At 44.6% G+C, this 21,200-nt stretch overlaps 1 protein-coding gene across 1 annotated transcript; it reads left to right on the forward strand.

Annotated features, from left to right (window-relative positions):
• Positions 1-359: 359 nt before the first annotated feature.
• crot (carnitine O-octanoyltransferase) lies at positions 360-20,382 on the forward strand. Its single transcript, XM_083643238.1, has 17 exons — positions 360-477; positions 3,429-3,551; positions 3,720-3,844; positions 4,868-5,049; positions 5,155-5,279; positions 5,411-5,519; positions 9,174-9,267; positions 9,431-9,556; positions 9,655-9,756; positions 10,142-10,225; positions 12,537-12,644; positions 13,268-13,398; positions 13,487-13,610; positions 13,786-13,864; positions 14,114-14,207; positions 16,102-16,221; positions 19,632-20,382. The coding sequence occupies exons 2-17, from the start codon at positions 3,437-3,439 to the stop codon at positions 19,750-19,752; spliced, it is 1,839 nt and encodes a 612-aa protein (XP_083499364.1). The 5' UTR covers positions 360-477; positions 3,429-3,436; the 3' UTR covers positions 19,753-20,382.
• The last annotated feature ends 818 nt before the right edge of the window (positions 20,383-21,200 follow it).

Raw genomic sequence — 21,200 nt, forward strand, 5'->3', positions numbered from 1 at the left:
ACACACACACACACACACACACACACGTATAGGTGAACAAATGTGCTATAAAAATTATGCAATTTGTGTTTAGAGTTCTGCAAGTTTGGAATTTTGAGTGAGAACAATGGAATATGTATGGAATTGTATTAGAGTTTAGCAGTTTGGAGTCATGTTGCTGATGAGCTTCAACTTTTCAGAATTGTGTGCATAGTTCCATTCTTTGTGTGTATAAGAATGGAGGAAAACGATAATACAGCTCTCACAGTTCTGCAACAACCCAGTAAAGACTGGCTCATTCATGTTGGTTCAATTTAGGTCAAGCAAGAGTCCGCGCATGCGCTGCCATGTCTTCCGGATTGGCAAGCTCCTTCAGTGGGGTAAAGGTGAGGAGAGCTGCTGCATGCAGCGCTGCATAAATAATAATAGTGAGCTTCCTTTACGCAGAGAAGTTGTTTGTCTAACGTGTGGATGCGCAAAATATCAGTTACCCTTAAGGTGAGTTATACTTTTGTTTGAAAGCGACCACTTCCATTTTTAAAAATCAGATTGACCTGTATTTGTGTCGGTAGTATAGTATACGGTAGCTTCATGCTGTTGTTGATATAAGCTAATGCACACATGACTGCTGCTCAGGTGCCTTGGCACGGGGCTGCTGCAGGGCACCGCAATCCTCAGGGTACTTGGATCTTGTGAAGGATTTTGCATTATCCCACTGATTCACTGATAACTCCCAGCAAATATTTGCTCATCCTGCGTCAAGCCCAACAACAACAACAACAACGATTAATTAAGGCTAAGACCTCGAGCCCTAAAGATTATTTCTGCCTTTGTATGACAACAATCATTTGAACAATTTAACAGCCATATAGCCTAAAGTTGTAAAATATTATTTATTAAAAGAGAGAGAGAGGAGAGAGAACGAGATATCCAGTAGACGTCTCATACCTCCATGCCCAAATGTTGGCTCAATGGTTGATATGTTTTGGGGGATAAATGATTATCTCATCTCCACTGTTCAGAATAAGCTGTTGCAAAAAACGATTTAGGGGTTTATGGTCAGTTTTTGTTTGATGGTAGAGGGGCAAAGGAGTCACTGAAGGACTGGACTCACCTGCCAGTTCATGTTTTGGTCCAGTCCAGTGGGGTTTGAAGTTTTACTGTTTAATACATACAGTATATTGACTATTAATGACCCTGTTTATCATGAGGTCTTCTTTCATAGTACCGCAGGGATGATATATTTTTGTAGGACAAACCCAGAAAGTCATGTGCTTCCTGGTTCCCTCGTCTCAAAGTCTTTGGGATTTTTTATGGGGGTTTGGTTAAATGCCTGAAATAAGGTCTGTGGTTAACAAAGGTTTATGAAACAGGTGAACTTTGTGTTCAGCAAGATAATCTTCCCAAATGAGGACCACCTTTGTTTAAAGGTCCAATATCATACTATGTTTAACTATAATTGGGTCTAAAAAAACAAGGTTATGAATTCTGTTGCAGAAAATATTTTTTTTAAATTCAAATCCAGCCTCTGTGGGACTTCTCGTGCTCTGCCTTTCCCCTCATTAACTATGTGCTGTTTTGATAAGATAAGATGATAAGATCTATACATCCATCTTTGGTGCAGTTGATTGTTTTCTGTAAACATTTTCCATTCTACACAGCTATGCTACAGACAACAAGGTTTGATCTTCCACGTTTAGTTGGCAGGGCGGTGCTGTAAGCGGGCAAATTAAATGACTGTTACTTTTGTGATGTCACTTTTGAAGAAAAACTCTGCACATATTTCAGGACAGGTGTGTCGGGCAAAGACAAAAAGTCGGTAATTAGTGAAAAAAAGAGTCCCGCACACTGTTAAATTGCAATCAAATTTGTTTTAATGTGACGTTTCGGTCACCGACCTTTTTCAAACAAAAAAATGGTTTTCACTGAAGTTAAAATGGCTCGCTTGGAGGCCCCTTTTCCTTACATGGCTGGTGTGGCTTTATCTGGGGACCATCGGCCATATCTTACACACAGTGCAAGGGCAAAGGTAAGCATTATCTTTGTTAGTTTCTAGCACTCAAACTCTCAATTTTTTGCTTTCAATTACCACTGCTGACCCAGGCCAGTGGTCTTTGATGTATGCCAATGTGATGCCAATCTTTCGGCAAAAACTTAAAACACACATATTCAGGCTCCACCTGGCCCCTTCTTGAACTAACACATTTCTCTCTCTCTCTCTCTCTCTCTCTCTCTCTCTCTCTCTCTCTCTCAAAAAAGAAAAAGAAAAAGAAAAAAAAGAAAATTACCACTATTTCTTCAGAAGTTGTAGCTGTCATAGACTGTGTTGCATAGTTGATTGCTCTATTGCTGACAAAAATGTGTTATTGTAAGTCGCTTTGGATAAAAGTGTCTGCCAAATGATGTAATGTAATGTAATGTTGATGTACTGACACAGTGGTCTTTGATGTACTGACCCAGTGGTCTTTGATGTACTGACCCAGTGGTCTTTGATGTACTGACCCAGTGGTTATTAAAAGAAACAAAGGGAGATTTTGAGTGCTAGAAACTAGCAAAGGTAGTGCTTGTCCTTTCCCTTGCACTTGCACTGGGCATAAGATATGGCCCCATGTCTTTTGAGACTTCCATGATGTTTATATAGCACACCCAAGTCCTTTAATCATATTTATAATCATATTCTCTCTCTGTGATACCTAGTCAGAATCAGACATTCAGAATAACTTTTATTGACACAATAATATGCAAGATTACATGAGGAATTTGTCTTAGTGTAAGTACGGTATGCAGCATAGCAGTCATATCAATATTCACAATCAGAGATAAAAGAAAATAGGAAAAATATCTCAAATACAAATCACAACATTGCAAGTGCAGTACAATTATACAATATATACACCAATAGGATTGTTAAGTAGGCATTAAATATGAATTTACAGTCCAATTTAAATAGGCGTTAAATTAAATAGGAATTACAGTGCAAGCAGTGGTTGATGTAGTTAACGTTAACGAGTAATCTAATGGAGTAGAAAGTTCTGGTAGGTGAAGCAGCTATAATACTTTAATGTAACGAGTGTTAGTCCAGCTGCTGTAGCTGTAAAGTGACATTTGATATGGGGGGGGCTTCATGTCAGTGGGGGGATTCAGCTGGGTTCAGGGGGTAGTGGGGGGGGGGGGGGGGTGTTGGTAGAGGGGGCTTTCGGGTCTTGTTGATGAGGCCGATGGCAGTTGGGAAGAAGCTGTTTTGTGGCGAGAGGTTCTGGTCTTGACAGACCTCAGGCTCTTGACGAGGGGGAGTGTTTCCAAGAGTTTGTGACCAGGGTGGGACGGGTCAGCCATGATCTTACAAGGCCGCTTCAGCATCCTGGCTGTGTGCAGGTCCTAGTCTGTGTTCTGGTACTTCTGCCTCACCTGCTTGTCAGTGTAATGACCTTGTTTTTTGTACTTTTAAGGAGAAGAAATGGCTAATCATGTGTCAGAGTCTCTATCGGAGCGGACCTTCCAGTACCAAGATAGCCTGCCACCGCTGCCTGTCCCGTCACTGGAGGGCAGCCTTTCCAAGTATCTGGATTCAGGTAGGACAGCAGCTTCATATGACCCATGTCACTGAGGTGCTCTGTGTGAAGTTACACATCACCAAAACACTCACACTGCAAACTTTGAAAAATTAAGGAAATGCCAGGCTGCCTCTTCTGCTCAGTGGCTGGGTGCTGCTGACTTTGTATTGCCATGTTTGTCTTCAGTGCGTCCCTTTGCGTCCGAGGAAGAGTACCAGGCTACAGTGAACACTGTGAGGACATTTAAAGAGGGCGTTGGTCAAGACCTGCACCAGAAACTACTGCAGAGAGCCAAGACTAAGAGGAACTGGGTATGTAGTGTGCTTTAAATATTACGTTTTCTTCTTAAACATGTCCTCCTTAAGCCCCAAACGCACAGGGAGCGTCTGACGCTAGGGTTTGGAAGTCCACCCATTGTTTTAAACGGCCGAACACGCACCAAGAGTGTTCTGACGCGCGTCAAACTGCCTTGACGCCGGTACTCCAAACCTGTTTCCATTTTGGAGCATCAAATGAGGTTCCAGCAGCGACCAAAGCGCTCTGAGCTCCCCCACTCCCTCTCTGCCCACTTCCATCCCCGTCTCTGTCTCGATAAGTAGTGCTCCTCAAACAAATCTCACGGCAGTTTAAATCCAGCAGGCATTAATACGCTACACTAGCAAGACTACAACGTGAGAATAATATTCTAAACACATCGGCTAGCAAAACATAGCCTATTCCTGCATCATTTCCCCCCGCAGCGCTGCCTTTTTTCTCTCCCCCTCTGCACGGGAAACAGGCAGGATGATCCAACAGCCTCTATCTCAAGCTTGCCCAGAATGACGTGCCGAACAAAATAGGCTATATTTCCTGCTGCATAGTCGATCTCTGAGAAGAATACTAGAGGATAAAAACATATAATTTGATCCAGAGGAGAGAATTGTAGCCTATTCTGTAGCCTACCTTTCCTCTGCAGTAGCCAGGCAGCAGCACTGTGCTCCAAACCGCGCCGGAGCTTCTCCCGTCATGTCTAGCAGGGTAACTGCGGCGGATAGTCGGACCTGATTCTACGGTTATAATCCGCAGCTCATGTTTAGAAGAGGCTTATGACAGGGGCTCAAAACTACGGTATAACAACTTTTTTTTTAATCGGTCAATTGTGCCTGATTACATATAAATTAGTGGCCTTTTCCCCCAAATAGTGATGGTTCTGTCATTCTGTGGTGTATACATTTCAGATCTGATGCTTGCAGTGCGCTATAGGGGCAGAACTTGACGCGCGTCACGTTCCGCTCCCTGTGCGTTTCGGGCTTTAGTCATGGACCTTCTGCTCATCTGTGTTGTTTATCCCTCAGCTGGAGGAGTGGTGGTTAGACACCGCGTATCTGGAGGTCCGTATCCCCTCCCAGCTGAATGTGAACTTTGCGGGCCCGGCGCCCTACCTGGAGCACTGCTGGCCCCCAACAGAAGGGACTCAGTTGCAGAGGACCAGTGTTAGCACGTGGCACACATTACAATACTGGGACCTGATTCGCACGTAAGACGCACTCACACACAAACACGCAAAATGTGTTTTTGTGGTCTGGAGAGCAGAGGTTGTTCAGTTCACACTTGACTGTGTTCTTCCTGTACCATGTGTTAGAGAGAGGCTTGCTCCTCAGAAAGCCGGCAACACAGCCTATGATATGGACCAGTACAGAATGCTGTTCTGCACCTGCAAAGTGCCTGGAGTCAACAAGGATAGCATCCATAACTACTTTAAAACTGGTAAAATATTCTCTCTATCTTTATGTGTCTACCCTCATCTCTAGCCTTCACATCCACACACTCACACAACACTTCATCCCTCTTTCTCTGCTTCATATCATGGTTGTGTAATGTGCAGTGTTGCCTTACAGAGAGCGAGGGTCGTTGCCCCTCCCATGTGGTGGTCATGTGTCGTGGACGCATCTTCACATTTGATGCAGTTTGTGATGGACAAATCCTCACCCCCCCAGAACTACTCAGGTATTCAACACACACACACACACACACACACACACACACACACACACACACACACACTGTATAAGATATACTTTTATTGTCCCCTTAGGGAAATTTGTGCTGGACTCCGTCCTGCAGTTGCACAGTATAGATAAAATCACACATCGGAAACATACATGGTAGGAAGTAGCACACATCATCCAAACAGTATGCAGTACACAAATGTACAGTTACAGTGGTTGGCACTGACGGCACCTTGCAAAATCATTAAGGCTACGTTCACACAAGGGCACCCAAGCCTTACCTACGCCTTGCCTTTACCCACGCTTTTAAATAGGCGTCCTTTTTAGTCAATGAGGCTGTGTACACAGGGCGCCTCAACGTGAACCTTGCGTGTACCCACGCCTTGCCTGACCTGCGCCGATTTTATCATTTAGGCGTGAATTCTATTTTCAAGCCGACTAGGCGCGTGAAGGCAGACTTCTTCTGTCAAGCCATGAAGGAAAAACGCGACAATATCCGTGGGAAATGGCAAAGGCAACTGAATTTCAAAATAAAATGGAGTTACTACAACAGTGTTGAGCAGAGAGAGAGAGAGAGAGATTGACGGGTGGCTATCACGTGGGGCTTTCTCCCCATCAGTAAACAAATCTTCAGGAGAGAGAATAGCGACCGAAGAAGCAAGATGGACAATGAAAAGTGAATCCACTTAATACAACAGCATCTAGTTCTCTATGACAGCAGTCACCCAAGAAGGAGACCTGGTTCTACATATCCAGCATCAATAGCACATTATATATATCCGATTTATTTTACATGATAATTCGGGACCACACGTGACAAAAAAAAACACTCGGGAGAGAGGAGAGGCGCTTGTGACTCGGCTCAGGTGAACGTGGAATAGGCTTGCAGTGTGATCGCAAAAGCGTGTGATAGGTTCACGCCCAGCTCAAGGTCTGTAGGTGCAGGCGTGGGTTGAGGCCAGGCGTAGGTGCCCTGTGTGAACGTAGCGTAAGGCTACAAGCACCTCTACCTGTCACTGTTCAGGAGCTTAATGGACATGGGCAGGAATGAGTGCTTATAGCGGTTCAGCCTGCTCTTGGAGACTCTGAATCTCCTACCAGATAGGTAAGAGCTAGTACTCTGGGTGGAGAATGTGGGTGGGGTCGGACACTATTCTCCGGGCCTGTCTGATGATTGTCTGCTCATAGGTGGTTTGGAGGGATGGATGGTTTGTGATCCCCATGATTTTCATGGCAGTCTTTCTTCACTAGGCGAGCAAGCTGTGCTTTGAGCTGCACTGTCAAGTTACCATACCAGGCTGTGATACATACTATACCTTATAACACTCTCTAACATGGCATGATAAAAAAGCAACATGAACTTCTGCTCCACTCCATAAGAAATACATCCGCTGTTGAAGTCTTAAGCAAAGACTGTCAACATGGGTTCTCCAGCTGAGGGTGTTGTCAATATGGACCCAGAGGTATTTATAAGAGCAGACCTGAGTGATTGGTGCATTGTGGATGACCACTGGCCTAGGGTGACCCACTGTCTTTGGGTCAAACACCATCTCCTCGGTCTTCTTCACATTCAGCACAAGATGGTTGCTGTCACACCATTGCACAGATCTGTCTATTTCATAGAGGCACTGTGAGCTGCTAAGCTTCTGTCTTTTTGTGCAATAGGCCAAGGATGGCTGTATCATCTGAGAATGTAATGATGTAGTTCTCAGGGTGGGTTCTTGTACAGTCATTTGTGTACAGTGTTGAAGAGGACCGGGGAGCTGACAATACCCTGAGGGGCACCAGTACGGATCGACCTGGTTTCTGAGAGAACGTTGTTGCCCCTAACACGCTGAGTGCGTCCAGTTAACAAAGAAAAATACCATTTTAAAATAAAAGGATTCACACTCATCTGTTTCAGTTTCTCAATCAACAGGTGGGGCTGCAAAGTATTAAAAGCTTAACTAAAATCAACAAACGATAAGCGTACATAAGCCTTGGGGTCTTCCAGGTGTTTTCTGACCAGATGTGTGATGCTATTTATGGCATCATCTGTGCCACGCCCCTGCCTATACGCAAATTGAAAAGGGTCTAAACATTCTGCTACCTCGTTCCTGAGCAGTGACACCATGATGTCATGACCATGACCAACAGTCGATGTCAAAGCGACGGGTCTAAAATCATTATTCTCTTTGGGGCAAGACTTTTTAGCAACTTCTTCCAGAGGGTGGGGACAGTGTGCGAGTCGACAGATTTCTGGAAGCTGGGGCACCATGTCAACTCCTCGGAGCATGTTTTGAGGAGGAATGCAGAGATGCCGTCTGGCCCTGTGGCCTTCTTAGCACAGGTCTGCTTGAAAAGTGGTTGGACCTTGTGGGGGTCAAGCACATAAGTTCAACGTCAGGATTACAGACGGTCTTGCGTAGCGTGTGTTGTCTGCACCAATTGTCATTCATGAAAACACAAATGCCCCCCCGCCTGTGCCTTTCCCCGACAATGCACTCCTGTCCGAGCGAATGAGAGAAAACCCCTCCAGCTCGCACAGAGAGTCCGGGATGTCACAGTGGAGCCAGGTCTCAGTAAACACCATGATAGATGACTCACGGCACTCATAACAGGCTGTAGCGTTGATCCGCAGCTCGTCCATTTTCTTCCTCAGCGACCTCACATTGCTGAGTAGCATGGAGGGTCGAGGCGGCCTGTTCCCTCTCCGTCGGAGACGCTGCCGTACTCCTCCTCTCCTTCTCCGGAGACGTCTCCTCGGGGCCGTGGGTCGTAACGCTATAAGTCCTCTGGTAGGTTGGGGGGTGGTGAGTCTCCGGCAGAGCGGAGAGCCAGCAGTGCATCTCTGGTGTATGAGAGCTGCAGGTAGTGTTTGGCATAGTCGGAGAAGTTCCAGGATAAAAAAAGTGCCAAGAAAGTTTTTGCAAGGGTCGTCATTGTGCCAACATGCACAGTCACTCAACAACTTTTCAAGTGTTAAAAACTAGTGTAAAACAACATAAAATAACAAAAAACTGCAGGACAGGAGCCCGGGTCGCAACAGAGCTGCGCCACCAGGTGCAATCAATCAAATCAATCAATCAGTATACTTGTCTTCCATGATGAAATCGGGGGGGATGACTATCCCACTGAGCAGTAGTAGACGTGTTTTCAACATTGAAGCTCTCATATAGCCCAGGATCTCTTTTCGGCTATATATAGCCCAGTTGTAGACCAAGCAGTAAGTACATCTCAGAAATATGCAAGTCCACATGTAGTATGTACAAGAAGATCCTTTATTTTAGTCATACACCCCAAAACATGTCGTCCAAGACAAGACATGATTTTACGTAGCCTAATTCTAGTCTAGACATCTATAACTACTTGCATGTCTTTTAAACAGCTAGTCAACATAATATGATGGGATGGATTGGGTCTGTGTTCATTGGCCTGTCTGTCCGCCCGTCACGCTCCACACCTCAGACACTGCTGTTCCACTTTTGACCAAAGGAGGAAATGATGCACGATGTCACCATTGTGTTTTGGCATTTGGCAAAATTATTCGGCCAAGGGAGGTGCTATACAGTTCCATTCATGGGGATGAGATGTTTGTTTTCATTGTGTGTGTGTGTGTGTGTGTGTGTGTGTGTGTGTGTGTGTACATGCACCTGCACCTGCACCTGTGTAGGCAGCTGAGCTATGTGAAAGAGCGTTGTGAGGGAGAGCCAGACGGAGATGGAGTTGCTGTCCTCACCTCAGAGGAGAGGACGCGCTGGGCGAAGGTGAGGGTGCTGAGGTGTTTATATCAAACAAACACTTTGGTGCACAGAAGATCTAACACGAGAAAACATATTATGGGCTGCATTGGTGGAAAACCTTCATATTAATAGATCATACCTGAAAGTCAATAGTATGAACTCTCCTGTGTCCACTCTCTCTCTCCAGGCCAGGGAGCATCTGATAAGCGTTGATCCGATCAATAACACCATCCTGGAGACCATCCAGAGCAGTCTGTTCATCGTGAGCCTGGATGACGCGAAACCCTACTCGACCCCAGAGAACTACACAAATGTACAAGTTGCGCCTTTTTTCTTTTTATCATTTGTGATTCCATGATTCAATGTTTACAGTGACAGTTAAAAAACAACAACTTTCAACTCTGAACCCAGATGACCCTGGAGGCCCTGACAGGTGACCCCACCATCCGCTGGGGAGACAAATCCTACAATTCAATCTGTTTCTCAGACGGCACTCTTGGATCAGTTTGTGATGTGAGTTTTAGTGTGTGTATGTGTGCTGATGGAAGAAGACAGGTGAAAGACACAGTGAGTGTGCAACTTTTTAGATAAGCGCCGCCGAACTTGGATGTTTGTTTTGGGCATGTTTCACTTTTTGAGCTACCCATTTATCATTGTCTTACTATGTAGTGTTGTTCTTTCATGCAACAGCAATTTACCCATTAAATAATAAATCCAATTGAATTTAAACAAACATCTACACAAAAGCTAGATGACAAAGTTTTCAGATTCAAGAACATATCATGTCTGACCTAGAGGCTGTCAAAAGGCAAAATATTACAATGTTTCAAATGGTAAAAACATTGTCTTTGAGGGGGGAAAGTTCATGATTAAAAGCTCAAATCACCTTGTTTTGCAGCATTCACCATATGATGCCATGGTGCTTGTGTCTCTGTGTTACTATGTGGACCAGCAGCTCAAAGCTACAGCAGGCACATGGAAGGTAAACATTGGCTATTAATTTGTTGCTGTACATACATTGAGAGTCCTGCATCTATTGTTTGTTTTGTTATCGACAGTTCAATCAGAAGCGATCCACTTTTTAAAATCACACAAAGGTGTGTATTTTATTGTAGAAAGAGTCTCTTGCGCTTCAGCCCCTCCACAAGGGGAGCTTGGTGCTCTCAGAACAGGACAGTATGATAAAGTAAAGGAGGATCCTGGAGCACTTGATTCACTGGAAAGTGATTTTTAATAAGGTGCAGTGACTAACGTTAGACGCACAGTGTCTTCATCAGAGTCAAACAATGATGGCACAAAGACAAGTGGTTTAAAAAGCCTCCCAGTACACCCGACAGGCTGTCATTGGCTAATAAGGGTGGGAGGTGTATCACTCAATGAGCCTAATGACAATACAAATGCAGCAGGGGGAAGGCACACGAAATAACAGCCAACCCACGGCAAACAACAAGATAGGCAGTATATAATAAGAAACAAAATAAAACAACAGCAAATTCCTCCTAATAAGCAAGGTACAAGTTACAGAAAACAAGAGAGGCTAAGTTCTTCATTGAGTCCATTTGGTTCAACAGTATTAAGACTGTGAATCCAGAAAGCCTATCTTCTCAGCAGTTTGTTTACAATGTCGCCCCCTCTCTGTGAGGAAGCGACTCTCTCAATCCCCCAAAATTTGAGAGTGGCAGCAGAGCCATGTTGTGCTTGGGCATAGTGACGCGCTATAGAGACAGTCCGCATGTCTGGGAACGCTCACAAAATGTTAAACGGCTGGCGCGCGAGTGGGGTAAAACCGCTGATATATCTCATGGGCTGACTCACCAAAAGACGGTGCTGTGGCTCTAAACTACAGGTTTGGGGGTTCTAGAGCAGAACACAGTACGTCTGCTCAGATGTGCGTTTACTGCGGTGGTTAAATCCCCCATCGTGTCTGCCTGGGCTAGGCTATCAGCTAAATTCTAACTTTGCTGAATGGATAGAACGGGGGTTTTTACCCCACCCTGACCACGCCCCCAGCCAGGCTGAGCCAGCTAACCAGCGTCTATTGTGGGCGTTCCTAGAGCCTGTATGGGCGTTCCCAGACATGCGGACTGTCTCTATTGCGTAGTCCATGTTATGATTACGGATGGCCGCTTTGTGTTCGGCAGTGCGGGCTTTGAGCGCCCGTTTGGTCTGGCCAACGTACACTAGCCCACATGGACATTTGAGAATGTACACAACATGTGTGGTGCTGCAGTTTATGAAGGAAGTGATGATGTATTTCTTGCCGGTACGTGGGTGGACAAAATGATTGATTATGTTTTTTATTTCTCCACCGATAGGGGAGAACTCTGTTGCAAAACAGAGGCGTGGTGTGGCAGAGGTAGAGCGCATTGATTTTCCAAGAAGGCGGGCTCTAGGAGTGCGCACAGCCCTCTGATAGGCTGCTTTGATATCCGTCTCGGGATAGCCTCTGTTCAGGAAGCGTTCAGTCATTTCTACTGCTTTGTGTGTGAACTCCTCCTCGGTGCTGCAGTTCCTTTTTAGTCTCAGAAATTGACCTGTCGGAATGTTTTTAATGAGTTGCCTCGGATGATGGCTGTCGGCTCTCAGTAACGTGTTTCTGCTGAGAGGTTTCCGGAAGATGGTGCTCTCTAAACCCCCGTGTCCGTTTTTATAAATGGTTAAATCTAAAAAGTGTATTTTGTTTTTCCATAGTGTGATCTTGGAGACGAATTGGTTGTTACCTGAGTTGTGAATACATTTCTCTTCCCAGAACCCCAGAACCAGACAAGCATATGACGGTGCAAAAGAGCTTCCCATGCTCACCCCTCGTCTCTGCAGAAAATATGAGCCTCCATACTGGAAATAATTTTTGGACAGGACTATTTCTGTGAGGGTTAGCAAAAAATCATTGGGTGGTAACACCTCAGTGGGGCAAGTTTCCAAATAATATAACAGTGCTTCCATGCCTGCATCATGAGGGATGCAGGTGTGAAGGCTTTGAACGTCACATGTTACAAGAGCAAAACCTTTGTCACTATTAAAGGAACAGTGTCAACACATCCGTCATATCTCCTAAGTAGGAGGGAAGTTTGGGGACACATTTCTTTAAAAAAAGTCTGGGTACTGTGATAGGGGTTCTGTAAGGCAGCCGATGCTGGATATTATAGGTCGAAGGGGTGGATTAACAAAGGATTTATGGATCTTGGGGAGCCCATAGAACACAGGACAAATAGGGTGTTGTACAGACATTTTTTTTTTTTTTTTCAGTAATCCAGCCTCTGGAGAATGCTGACTCCATGTGTATTTCTTTCTAGGGCTCAGACACGGTCAGACCGATGCCTCTTCCTGAGGAACTGGTGTTTACTTTGGATGAACAAGTCCGGCGTGACATCAGCCTCGCCAAACAACAATACCTGGAGACAGTGAGCTAATAACAAACACTAAACTACACCGCAAAAAACCTTCATGACTTAACCTTAATCACAGCTAAGTGACTGTTGTAGAATGGAATTTAACAGCCAAAAGGTAAACCGTGAACCACTTGAAGAAAATCACTTGAGATCAAAAAGATGGAGCCAGGAGTCAGAAGGCATCTTAAATGATGTATTAACATATATCTTGGCCAAGAGATGCACTCTTGTACACCCACAAATGGATACACAGGCTTACATACAATGAACAGAAAGGCACAGACATTTATAGGACCTACATCACGTTACATCAGCCCTGCCACATATTTTGATATTTGATATTTGAAGGCATTCTGCAGACATGACGTTGACACATTGACAGGCATTCTGTAGACAACCTAGCTTTCTGCAGACGACCTAGCATTCTTCAGGCCCTGCAAAGACCACCGTATCTGTGAGATAGGAATATGGCATCTGTCTGTCTGTGTATGCACAATAACTCTGTGTATTAGCCTAAGTATGTGTCACTTAAATTAAAGTGTATATGAATTCATTAACTACTGATTGTCCAAATAGAGGCTAATGTGATTTAAATTGTCCCTAACGGTGACTGCCTACTCTGTCTATTTCTACAGACAAAGAACCTGCAGGTGGTGTGTTACGCCTTCACTTCCTTTGGAAAAGCAGCCATCAAACAGAGGAAGATGCATCCTGACACCTTTGTTCAGCTGGCGATGCAGTTGGCTTACTACAGAATGCATGGAAGGCAAGGATCACTACGAATGTGTCCACACCATTACAAATACTTGAAAGGTATAAATGAAATGATGGGTTGTCTCTCCTCCCTCTCTCAGGCCAGGTAGCTGCTATGAGACGGCCATGACTCGCAGGTTCTACCACGGCAGGACGGAGACCATGCGTCCCTGCACCCAGGAAGCTGTGAACTGGTGTCAGGCCATGCTGGACCCCACATGCAGTGTGAGTGTGTGTATGTGTGAGAGTGAGAGAGACCTGGCTATGACATGAAGACCTTCACTACTGCAAACGTATGTAGCAGAAAGTCGTAAAAGCAGTACAATAGTTGCTTATTTGCTAAGAGTGCAAACACGGCTCAAATCATCATAGATTAATATCAACATTACTCTTCTCTCAGGCCGATGCTAAGAGGAAAGCTCTGCTGCTGGCCTTCAACAAGCACAATAAACTGATGGCTGAAGCCAAGGATGGAAAAGGTCAGTTTATTTGACATACTGAATGTCCAGTGTTTGACGTGCATCTGTGTCAGTGTTTCCCAAAACGGTTAAATAGGTGGAGACCACCCTTTATAAAGTAGTTCTCATAACACTAAAGAAAAGTGTTTCAGATGAGAGTATTGCATGCTGTTTGGGTTCTTTATGTGTGAAGCACTGGTTTGTTTGCTTGCCTGTGCTTGTCTGCGATATCGATTAATTCTGCGCATCATTGCATAATATTGTTGCCAGGTTTTGACAGACATCTCCTCGGACTGTATCTGATCGCCAAGGAGGAGGGACGTCCCACTCCAGATCTCTTCATGGATCCCCTCTATGCCAAGAGGTACAGCCAGTAAAAGACAGTACAGCTGTTTACATATACTGTAGTTGTGCATGTCTGTCACACTTATAGGAGAACTTCACCGATAAACAATGCTGATTTATTTAGCACATGATCTCACACATGTCCAAAAACTGTAAACATTTTTGGGGGCATTAATTTAGTTTGACAGTTATTGAGAGTTGATTTGACCAGTGCTTTCAATGACAACACTGGTCCAGCAAAAAAGAAATACAGTTTTTGGATATGTGTGAGATCATGTGCTAAATAAATCAGCATTGTTTTTCAGTGAAGTTCTCCTTTAACATTTCACTTAACGTTCGACCTCGTCCATCCAATAGACCAGACCTGCACATCCAAAGCGTCAAGGCCGCGCCCCTTTTTGGGGCATAGAAAGAATGAATTGCGTTGTTGTGATGGTATTTTTGCCGTGTTTTTAGCTAGCATAGACAAAATACAAATTCATTAATTTCGGGTTCAAGTGTTTTTTTGGTTTGATAAACATGTCTACTAATTATTTTGCGACCTTGCCCGAACCTGAACGGTCGAGATATATTAATAAATTAAGGCTGACTGGTCTGTCGTCATGTCCGTTCAGCCTGAGTCAAAGAGGATTTCCGCATTCCCATAAAAAGGGGCGCGGTGCAGTGCGATGACGCGGTGCAGTTCTGGTCTATCACGCCATGACCCATTAATTGACAGCTATTCATGAGTTTCAGTCATGGAACGTTTTTGTTGTAGCGGCTATCTTGAGGACCGAACACAGCACACAACTTGTTTAGTACCTGTTGTGATCGTGCATTCCTTTTAAACTGGGAGTTTAGGATTTCACGGTTGAGTGACGTCACACCCGAGTTGTGGGCGTTCTATTTAAACAATCGGGAAACCAGCCAGGGTTAGCTCTAGCCAGGCTAGGCCATTGTTAGCAATAACCGTTGATAACGACGCATTTCGCTGTATTTTGCACATTTAAACACTGTAGCAACATGTCCACACAGATAGAAGTTAGACAGTACTGTGTTGTACAACTGATTTAATGAGACATAAAAAAGGTGAGGCTCCTCCGAATTCGGCAGAAAATCCGAGCACAGGTGACACGTCTGGAGCTCATGATCTTTGAACCGTCACATTCCCAGTTCCCAGTTTTAAATGGAACGGCCCATAAGTCTTGGAAGGACTGTTCAACGATGCCCTTTTGAACTCTTAACTACTCTTTCATACTTTGTACTACAAACTCCATTCAAACTTTAAACAGGTTAACACTTTTAGTACTTTATTACTCTTATTCCACTTTTGATACCTTTTGTACTTTTCGAGAAATCACAGTTTAAGTTTGATACTTTTTTCAACCTTTATAATGGGATCCTGGAGCAAGCCTAAAGTGCATGTGATGTTACAATTCACTCTACCAGACTTTGCAGGCTGCACCTTTTACTAAATTCACACATTTTAAAACTGTGACAGTTCACACAACTTTAACACTACATACTATACACCAAACCTTTCATCTACTTCTGCTCTCACTCACGTCAAAATATAAGCGATGCGATGTATAGTTTTTGAGATATGTTTTTGAAACTAGTGTTTACTCTATTTCCAATTGCGCAGGGCATCTTGTTCTTTCAAATTGGTCCTCAAGATGGCGCCAACACAGGTGTGTGATGTGATGAACTGAGTTCTATGAATAGATGCACAAATAGGGGGAATTGCTTGTCCTAAACATAAAGCACTGTGGAACAAATATAAATACAAAACAGCCAGGGGTGCCATTTACACACAACACACACCGCAATATGTTCTCATCAGATCTTTATGAGCAGATTCAGGAAACTGCATTGTAATCTGTCTGTCTATGTGAGTGACTGTGTGTAACTAACTAAGCTGTTTGTCTCTGCAGCGGTGGAGGTGGTAACTTTGTGATGTCGTCCAGTCTGGTGGGCTACACCACAGTTCTCGGAGCTGTAGCTCCCATGGTGCAACACGGCTATGGCTTCTTCTATCGCATCAGAGATGACAGGTGGGCAGACAAGACAGAAACAAGTTTACATATCTGTTCATTGTTGTCCTGGGAAAACCTTAAAGGACAATTCATTTTTTTAATGTTTATGTTTATTAGTTTATTTGACAGGGAGCATATACAAAATACATTAAACCCCATAGGGGAAGAGATGCATTGTAACAGATTTAGCCATAAGCTAATTTCCATCTGGGTCCCTGGGCAGGTGGATACAGAGGCCATTCAGAGTTTAAAAAAAAACACAATAAAATACATAGTGTAAAAAATAGCGATAGGTTAGTACAAAATAGACACACACACACACACACACACACACACACACAAAAGACAGTACCACCATGTGGTTAGTGCTGGCAACACTGACACCCTGGACCCTGAAACCGGAATTGTCCTTTAAATCCCCAATTTTGGTGATTTCAGGATCATATGCTCCCCCTATAGGTTGGAAACATTTGATCACCCTTTGGCCAATTAAACCCTTTCAAACCTCACTGAATGAACTTGAAAAGGCATAATCTATTGACCAAGCTAAAAACAAGGCTGTGTTTGGGCATCCGGGTAGTGTAGCAGTAGATCCCCTGCCTACCAACACAAGGGCTGCAGGTTCGCGCCTAGGTGTTACCTCCGGCTTGGTCGGGTGTCCATACAGGAACGATTGGCTGTGCCTGCGGGTAGGAAGCCGGATAGACCCTTTTCACGGGGGCCATTTTGTGTCGAAATGGCAGGGTAAACACAGGTGCAAGCAAAACACTAATGAGGGTTTCCAACGTTCATGATAGGAAGTTGGAAAGGAGCTGTTTCTTTTGTATTTGCCCCAACTTGTACATTTTTAGACTATAATTATCGATAGGCTTACAATTCACTCACTCATCCTCTCCATGCCGTCTGGTACTTGAGGCAATGGCGAGGGATCTCCAGGTGGCTCTAACTGCAGCTGCTCTGGAGGCTGTCTCCAGAGTTAGTCCTTTGCCTTTCAGCTCTTTCTCAACTGTCCTGTGCCAGGTTTATTTTGCCCTGGGGCGTTCTGTCGGTTAATGGCCCATTGTGTTATATTCAGAACATTTTCAGCATCATTGACACCGGTGGCCGTTAAGGTAACTGCAATCTTCCCAGTGCACGGTAGCCACGTTAGCCAGCGTCCGGTCAAAACTGTGACATGTATCCGCCATGGTTGCTTCATAATGTTAGCTGATAAAGTAATTTGCAGACGGCAACCTGGCCAATTTGTCGGCCGGGTGTCTGGACGGATTAGTGGACGTTATTGTGGCGTAGCTCGAGCGAGAGCACTGCACAGTTTCATGCCCATGTTTCAATAGCAAGTGTATTTTAAGACCATGGTTGGTCTTAAAATGAGGTGGGGTCAGGCACATTGTTGGTGTATTGATATCTTGAGGGAGCGGAAAACCCTTGCACCATTCACCAATGAAAACCAGATCTAAAGTCCGGCACAGTATTTTCCTGCTATTTAAAGGACTCATTCAGATAATGTAGCAAGATTAGTCTCTCTCTCTCTCTCTCTCTCTCTCTCTCTCTCTCTCCCTCTCTCTCTCACACACACGTCACACACCGTTACCATACAAAATAGTAGTGGCCTTTTCAGAATTAAAAAAAACGAGTGTTGTAGGCTACCGAAGAAGAAAAAAATCATAGATGACGTTTTGAGATAGACTGTTCCCTATTACAGGAGGTTACTGATAGCCTGGTTAAAAGCATCTGGATCCATGAAGTCATATTGTGTTTGGTTTGGTGGATCCCTCTGGACTCAGAGCTGCACAGCCATTTCAGTGGATGAAAGTAGCCAGTCGTTCAGCCAATCAGCATCGGATCCAGTCAAATACAAATCTACTCGGAAGAACGGCAAAAACATATTTTCTGCCGATAACCTCTGCTGTTGCATACTCCTGTTCTTGTTTAATTGTTGTTATTGAGTCTATTTCTGCAATAACTGCACTTATGGCTGTTTAAAGTCGAACTGAACCCGTTTGTCGCATGCGTCGGAGTCCGTTTCAGACTGAAAACATGATTTGAGATGACAGGTTGAGAGGCGGGTCATAGAATCATGTCGATGATTTTATTTGACAATTCTGGGGACTGGATTGGGCTTTGGCCAATCCTGGCGTGTTCCGCCTCCAAATCGAGTGGGATTCATCGTGTTGTGGCGCTCTCCTCGGGAAGAGCCTGCTGACGCGAGGTTAGTGGCTGAGTGGAGCTCAGCGAGCTGCAGGCAACCAGCTGCCTTCGTGTTGCCGAGCGGAGAGTGCAGCCCGTCGGCCTGGAATCTCCGAGGGGCGACCCCTGACAACCAGGCTCTCTGAGGCGCGCGCCATTATCGCTATTGCGGTAAATAATATTCCTGGAATGCTAGTTTTAACGAGCCAGTTACATTTATTTGTATTCTTAGACATTACCATTTTATTTAGTTTGCATAATTGGTCAAGTAAGTTAGTAGTTAGTTTATGGGCTAGAAATTCTGCCAGATGACAGGCACTAGGCGCCATTTTCCCCTTCATTTGGAAGAGAAAATTATCCTGAAATGAAGATTTGATTGACAGCTGCAATGTCGTGATATGATTGGTTGAAATGGTGTAGAAATTTGATAGTACTAGGTGACGTCAGCAAACTGTAGATTACTGTTATGAATGAAATCTTGAAAAATGAACTTTTGATGTGAAAAAGTGTGAAAAACTAAAGAGATTTGATTTTTGTGATTCTTTTGGCATATAAATAGGTGCACTGAATAGTGAATACCCAGGTATTTGAACTAAAATAAAATAAAAGTATTTTTTGGGGTCAGCTCGACTTTAAACTCGACGAACGTTGACCTTACTGCTCCAGCCGGAGAGCCACGGAGGCAGCATTACGGTTTTCCCACCGGCATTCCTGATTGGCCAGTTACGATGTCAACTACGAGGCAGGTCCCTGATTCGCCCGTCCGTGTTGTGGCAGCTGAAAGAGAACACATCGGGGCGGAGGCTAGACGGTCTTGCAGAATGAAACAGAATGTGAGTTCACGTGATCGGATCGTTTACCAGGCTAGGTTACTGATGCGGTCTGTTGGTCTTGCTCGGCTGCATTAGCCTGTAGTCCAGACAAAAGTCATCCGCCATTCAAATAGCAGTGCATCAAGGTGCAAAGTGCAAACGCACTTGGCTTTTAAAGGGAATGGGAGATAACACACTGATTATTTGTTGAGTTCATGTTACGCCCAAAACACACCTAGGAATAATTAAGGGACTTCATACAACCTCTTTGCACCTTGCGCCTTACTTTGCGCCCAGATTGTGCTCACAAAAGTGGACTTGGACACTCCCTGAATGCACTTGTGCTACAGATTGTCTAAATAGGGCCCTATGTGTACCTTACTGATAATTTAAGCAACTATCATTTAATCTACACTTCCTTTCCTGCAGGATTGTGGCTTCTGTCTCAGCGTGGAAATCTGACCCGGAGACGGATGCTGAGTCACTCTTCAAGAACCTGTCCAACTCCCTGCATGAGGTCCTCCAACTGGCCACCAAGTCTCAGCTGTAACTGTCCAACAACATCAGAAAGAGGAGCTGAACAGGCCTGTTTATCCTGTTTGCCTTTGACCTCACAGCTCTTGTTTGAACACTCATGCACTCACTGTCTACAAAGCCCCAGTTAATGGCCGACAGCTCGTGATGCTAGTCATGTTTGTTTTCTGCACAGATCAATGCAAAGGTAGCCGGGGAGATAATCCTGTGATTTTGGCATTAAAAAGTCATTACCGGTAGTTATTTCTTAACAGTGTTAACACATTGAGTGCCAAGGACGTCTCTGGACGTCCTAAAAAAATGTAACGAGGAGTGCCAAGGACGTCTGTGGACGTCCTAAAATCATAATTCATATTATTCCATAATTCTGCTGTTTAAGGTCGTACCTAGCCAGTGAGCATGAATCCCTTCAAGGGATCACACGGCGCCACCTTAAACATCGACACGGAAGCTGCGCCACCCACCTCAGATCCTTTACTTTGTGCATGAGACAGCAGGGACAGACGTGATCAAAGAGGAAACCGATGCATGCTTCAGCCAGAGCCGTATATATTGCTCTGTCTGCAGCGGAGAGTGGGCTCGGCTGCATCCGCGCTCACAACTGAGCTCTTATGCTTCTATCTATCTCCACACGATTCCCTGCCAGAAAGCCAGCATCCGAAGCCGAACGGCCAAGCCTTTTCGTTCAGTCGCGTTTGGCATTTCCTTGATGCGCGCTGGGATCCGTCCGGGGCAAAAACGGAGTCGAGAAAACAAACTCTGTGCGTGTGGGGAGGAGCCCGCAGCTCAGAGGTGGAGAGGGGGGGGGGGGGGGGGGGGGGGGGTGTGGCACGCAGGCTGCACAGAAACCACACCACGCCACCACATCAGAAAACACCAGCCAGAGTCAGTGAATGTGCTCGAAATTAGAGTGCAAAAGGTATTCATAAAAGTGACTATATCTTGGAAAGTTAAAAAAAACGACAGAAAACCCTTGAAAGTGCACTTTTTCAGAGGCTGTCATTTCATAATGGAACTGTCTAGAAACAAAATTTCTTCTTTGGAAGAAGCAGGAGTGTTCAATGTTTCATTAAAGTCCAGCCCCGTCAATATAGCCCTAATAGAAAAAATTCTATAGCTGTTTTCAACTGAATGGAAGTGAATCTGGCACAGGCTGCAGACAATTTTACTGAAGCGCTGTGGCACTCAATGTGTTAACTGAGCGGTTTTTATGCTGTCTATATAAATTGCTCTTTTGGATGTATATATTTTTTCCCTGCAGTGATTCTAATAGAAATGTTATTGAGATTGTTTAATTTAAAAACTTGACAGTATTAACCCACATTTCAGCTGAGCTATTGCTAATGGGCAACAATAGAGCTAATGATCAACATAGAGCTACTGTATGTTTGTATGCCACCTGTCCCTAGCAGGTAAAAGATAACAACAAACATGGATGCAACTGTTAGCAGGGGCTTGTTGAAA

This window comes from Poromitra crassiceps, assembly GCF_964638095.1.
Source record: "Poromitra crassiceps genome assembly, chromosome: 1".
NCBI lineage: Eukaryota > Metazoa > Chordata > Actinopteri > Beryciformes > Melamphaidae > Poromitra > Poromitra crassiceps.

Coding starts and splice junctions, on each gene's coding strand:
- crot (XM_083643238.1), top strand. CDS start 3,437: ATGGCTAATCATGTGTCAGAGTCTCTATCGGAGCGGACCTTCCAGTAC. Junction 9,268..9,430: donor AGAGGACGCGCTGGGCGAAG/GTGAGGGTGCTG, acceptor CTCTCTCTCCAG/GCCAGGGAGCATCTGATAAG. Junction 13,611..13,785: donor TGCTGGACCCCACATGCAGT/GTGAGTGTGTGT, acceptor CTCTTCTCTCAG/GCCGATGCTAAGAGGAAAGC.